Source organism: Monodelphis domestica, chromosome 1 (assembly GCF_027887165.1).
Source record: "Monodelphis domestica isolate mMonDom1 chromosome 1, mMonDom1.pri, whole genome shotgun sequence".
NCBI lineage: Eukaryota > Metazoa > Chordata > Mammalia > Didelphimorphia > Didelphidae > Monodelphis > Monodelphis domestica.
The window spans coordinates 351,594,909-351,599,940 of record NC_077227.1 but is presented as its reverse complement, the minus strand read 5'-3'; the positions used below and the strand labels follow the sequence as shown (position 1 = coordinate 351,599,940).

The 5,032-nt window shown below is 40.5% G+C and overlaps 1 protein-coding gene across 1 annotated transcript; it reads left to right on the top strand.

Annotated features, from left to right (window-relative positions):
- The first annotated feature begins 884 nt into the window (after positions 1–884).
- Positions 885–3,549, top strand: LOC103105854 (uncharacterized). Its single transcript, XM_056811481.1, has 2 exons — positions 885–1,177; positions 1,672–3,549. Exons 1-2 carry the CDS (start codon positions 892–894, stop codon positions 2,184–2,186), a joined length of 801 nt encoding a protein of 266 aa, XP_056667459.1. The 5' UTR covers positions 885–891; the 3' UTR covers positions 2,187–3,549.
- The last annotated feature ends 1,483 nt before the right edge of the window (positions 3,550–5,032 follow it).

The window sequence follows — 5,032 nt, the reverse complement described above, 5'->3', positions numbered from 1 at the left end:
CTTACCATGCCTATTGATGGTGGTGCATGCCAGAAGGAGAATTCAGCCCTCTCTGTGGGCATGCCCCACATGCCACATGCCATTGCCCCAGCACACAGTTTGCTGGAGTTCATTACTAGAAAGCTAGAGGGATGCAGGGCTGGGATGCTCCCCTCCCTTACTCCACACATGCCTGAGGACATCACTTGCCTCTCTAAAAGGTTTTTCTAAATCCATTTCTCCCCCAGAATTTTGTCATTCTGCATTCCTCTTTATATGGATATTTTGTGAGGCAATGCATCCCTGAAAGCAAATGGGAATTTATTATGAATCCATTATTCAGATTTAGGGGCAGAGAGGCTCTCAGATTCCTCCAATCTGTAACACTGTATTCACTCTTAGGACCATATTTTGACAGCAAAAGAGATTAGGTTCTCCTTAAGGGCCCCCCCAAATTATAAGTAATAACAGTGGTGACAGTGCATGGATGAGTTTGGGGTTGGGTGTATGTGTGTGATGGTGTCCCTGAGTTGTAGGGGAAGGAGCCACATTTGGTAAAAACTTCTTAGGAATTAGATTTCATACAAAGAATAATGTGTTGACTTAGGAGAGAGGAAGGATGTCATCATTAGGGAAAGTTAAAGGAAATTCTGGGTTTTTCTCCACTACATGCTATTGCTTCAAGAGAAGTTTTGAATGGATTCTCTCTTCAGTCCCTCTCAATGTTCACAGAGTGCTTCTGGAGCTCCCAAGGTCGATATATTTTCCCTAAAGCAGGATCATTCTCATGATCCCTACAGATAGTAGAGCAATCTAACTTGTGGGCAGAGACCACTGAGGAAGCCTTTGGAAGCCCATGTGCCTTGCCCAGTGCTTAGAAATCTCTTTAACTTTCAGAAATTACCGTCTGCCATGAGACCAAGACAAAGAAGAGTTCCTTCCTGGGCGAGCAAATACAAAGGAACTGAAAAGAAGTTTCCACAACTTGACAGGATAAAATACTTTAAACACGGCAGCGAGGTCCCCTATGAAGTGTGTGTGGAGCTAGAGGCTGACATTTTTGCAGACCCACCAAACACCTCCAGGGAAAATGTCCAGAACACTGAAGTGCAGGAGTTCAAATTCAAGGTCGAGATGGAGAAGGAGATGCCACTACCCAGGGCTGAAGACTTCCAGAGAAGTGATTCAAGATATCCAAGTAAGTATGGTGGCTTAACACAACACTAATTCTATAAAACATGGCAGTGGGGTGGCCAGTGAGGCTTAGCTATGGATGCCACCCATCCCAACATAGTGCTCTAAGATGATTAGGAACAATTTAGGTTAGGTGTGTGGGAGGGGGAAAGGACAGAAGGTGCCAGAGCCCCTGTCTCCTGAGGGTCAGGCTCAGTATGTGAGGTCAACGGTCTTCATAACACAGGCACATTGGTGGTTCAGTGGACAGAATGAGAGACTTGGAGACAGGAAAAGATTAGTTCAAATGTAGCCCAAGAAATTTCCTTACTGCCTTGGGGAAGGTACTTCTGCAAACTCATTTTCTTTATCCATTAAATGAATGTTGTAGTCCCTAACCTCCTGGTTTGTAGTACAGATAAAATGTGATATTATTAATATGCTTTACAAATGTAAAAGCACTATATAGATGCTAGTTATTGTTATTATTGTGGTTGTTAACTCTTCCCCTTTTCACAGTCCACCAAGAAGAGGAAGCTGGAGGAGAAGATTACACTCTGCCCAACCTGGTCACCAAGAACTTCTGTGATCCTCAGGATTTCTCTGAAGAAAAGAGCTCCCAGTCCAAGAAGCGGCTTCTACTAGATTCCTCAGGGATCTCAGGCAGGACCAAGAGACCTTGTCCACAGGGCAGTCTTGGCCCCACTTTGTGCTACCACCAGAAGTGCTGTGAACTGGTCTTGCTGCATGAGGAAGTCAAGGAATTGCACACTAGAATAGATGCTATGACCATTGCCATGAATGCTTTGCAACAGTACATCCAAGCCATGCATCAGCTCCTGGAAATCCAGGTAAAGAGATGTAGTAGTTCGAAGGAAAATTGCAATCAGAGCAAAGCCACCAGGGACCAACCAGTCCTCTCCTTCCCATTTCCAGCACACAGCACCCCCTTTAAAAGCACTCTATGCTCCACTTCCTCAGCCAGACCCTGTCAAGAAAGAGCCCACAGACCCTGTCACAATTCTGCCTCGTAAAATGGCTGAAGCAACTGGGAAGCGGTGTGCACCCTACCCCGATTCCCAGAGATTCACGCTATGTCCTCAAATGACACTACACCTGCATGGACAAGAAGTGGCCACTCTGAGGGAAACACTTCATTCTCAGAGACCGATGATGAAGATTGTTAACTTATTACTGACCCAGTGGTGACAGACTAGCCATGCACCAGGAGACACACCCCCTTTTGTAATTTGTAATTTCTTATCAGTAACTCTCCATATCTGTTAGAAAGGTTGTCTTTGGTTTTATTTTCTTCTAGTGAGATTAGTAGTGTGGGGAGGAGAGAATTTGGACATTTCACTTTGAGAAGCAAAATGTAAAGAACTTAATAAATATCAGCTTCTTTGCTTGTAACACCCAATGGCTTTGCTGCTGTTGTTATTTCCAGCATACTGTTCTTGTGCTTCAGATTCCCTTGAGATCAAGATCTACTGCATCATTATGCTTTGCATCCAGTTCCTGACTGGAACACATCCCACAGACACCCACTGGCCAGTGGCTTGGGGAGAGAAGTTTTGAGTAAAGGGAGCTAGAGCTGACCCTTCAGAAGCACCTTCCCCTTCTGCCAGAGTTCTTTTCTCAATATCTCCGAGGCCATCATATATTTAGCTTCTGTACCACTATCGCAGATGGTTAAAGAGAAGTTAAAACTCTCCCTCTCCCCATTTAGGAGGAAGCGAGATGGCACAGTGGATAGAGTGCCAGGTCTGAAGTCAGTAGGAACTGGGTTCAAATCTGACCTCAGACACTTCCTAGCTGTGTGATCCTTGGCAAGTCACTTAACCCTGTCACCTAGCCCTTGCCCTTCTGTCTTAGAGGTGTTATTAAGCCAGGAAGTAAGGGTTAAAAAAACCAGAACAGCTCTCCCCTTTTGATGATGTGAATCTTAAAATTTCTCAGACTCTACCTTAGATGGTTATGGTTAAGGTTATTCCCCATTTAAACAATGGAAGTACTTGATCAGAAACTATTGAGAACTTAAACTTACTCCACCCATATTTAGGCATACCTTAAGGGGAAGATAAAGTTGTAACACTCTTTACTGAACAATCAATGAAAAGTACTTAACCCATACTTATAGTGAGGCAAAAGCCCTTAAGCTGGGTCTATTTTTAGAAAACACAAAAGGGTGCTAAGTACCTATGAAGGTCAAATTAATCACTAAAAGGGCAAGTTTAGCAAAGAGATGTGAAATACTCAGAAGTTTTAGTCTACCCAGAGAAGGTGATAACAAGATGTGAATTAAGAATGGTCAGTCCTGTGAAAACCTCTACTGTGATTGGTAGATGTGAAAACTTAGGGGAGGTGACATAGGAGAAAATTCTCTTTGAAAGGAGGTCAGAAGTTGAGAGATGGGCTTTCTCGCTCTCAGTGGGGAGTTCAGAATAGTTCAGCTTAGGAAGCTGAACTAACTGGAGGGTCTCTCTGAACACTAGAGCTTGCTTGGACAAATCTTGTGGTGAGTGATTAAAGACTGACTGGTCTCTCTTCAGGCTTAGGACTAGGGTAGCCTAAGCCTTTTTTCTACTATTTCCTCTTACTCTGCCTTTGTCCCTTCCCTTAATTCCTTCATTTGTATTAATTAAAATCTCCATAAACCCAGCTGACTTGGGTATTTCATATTTGGGAATTTTTCCCGTGGCAACCACTTATTTTTAATATAAAATCAAGACACAAAAAATTATCTTTACAGTTTTGGCAATTCAAAGTCACAGTTTATGGCAACCACCCTTTTGTATGTAACAATGATATGATGGTAAACTTGGAAAATTCTGGGAATTAGCAAAAATTCTAATCAAGACAAGCTATAGCTTCAGCAACATTGTGGGTTATAAAAATAACCTGCATTTTTATATATTAATAACAAAATCCAAGAAATAGTAATAGCTTGGGGAAATTCCATTCTAAATAATTACAAAATACATAAACTATATCAGATTCAATCTACCAGGTACATAAAAGATATATATATATATATATGTATATATATATATATATTTCATTACAAAAGTTTGCCTTAAAGCAACAAAGAACAACTTAAATGGGAATATTTGATGCTCAATGTTTTGCCCTGCCAATATCATAAAATGAAAATACTATTAAAGTTAATTTACATGTTCTGGGCCATATCAATAAAATGATCAAAGGGATACTTTGTAAAATTTAATAAAATAATAAAAATATTGTTTTGGTAAAAAAAAGATGTAGAATTATCAAGGGAAAGGATAAAAGGGGAATGGTGCTTTCTGAAACTCAAACCATATTATGAAACAGCAGCTATCAAAATCTTTTGGTATTGGTTAAACAGACAAGTAGAACAATGGGCCAGACTAGACAGAGAAGATTCAGAAACAACAGAATTCCCAAGGTTTGATAAAAAATGGAATTTCTAAATAATTAGGAAATAATGGCTTATTTAATAGAAATTGCAGTCCATCAGAAATTAGGCCTAAATCAACCCTTTACAACTTTTTGTAGTCCACAACAGAATCTAAATGGATATGTGACTCCAATATTAAGGATCATGCTATTGAAAAAAAAAAAGCAAACCATATTCCTCCTAGAGCAATGTGTAGTAGATGTATATGCTTAACCAGAGAAGAGATCAAAATAATTCCAAAAGGTAAAATAGATATCTTTGATTCCTTGGAAATGAAAAGCTCTTAGAGTAAGAAAGGAGGTGATCAATTGGGCCAAATTTTTGTTCCAAATTTCTCTAGTAAGTGTTTGGCATTCAAGATATGTATATAAATATTTTAAGGGCAGTTAGGTGGCACCATAGTGCACAGGTCTAGAGCCAGGAAGATCCATCTTACTGCAT

Excerpts from the sequence above, each read along its gene's own strand:
- LOC103105854 (XM_056811481.1), top strand. The coding sequence starts at position 892 with ATGAGACCAAGACAAAGAAGAGTTCCTTCCTGGGCGAGCAAATACAAA. Across the intron at positions 1,178-1,671 it reads AAGTGATTCAAGATATCCAA|TCCACCAAGAAGAGGAAGCT; the intron begins GTAAGTATGGTG and ends CCCTTTTCACAG.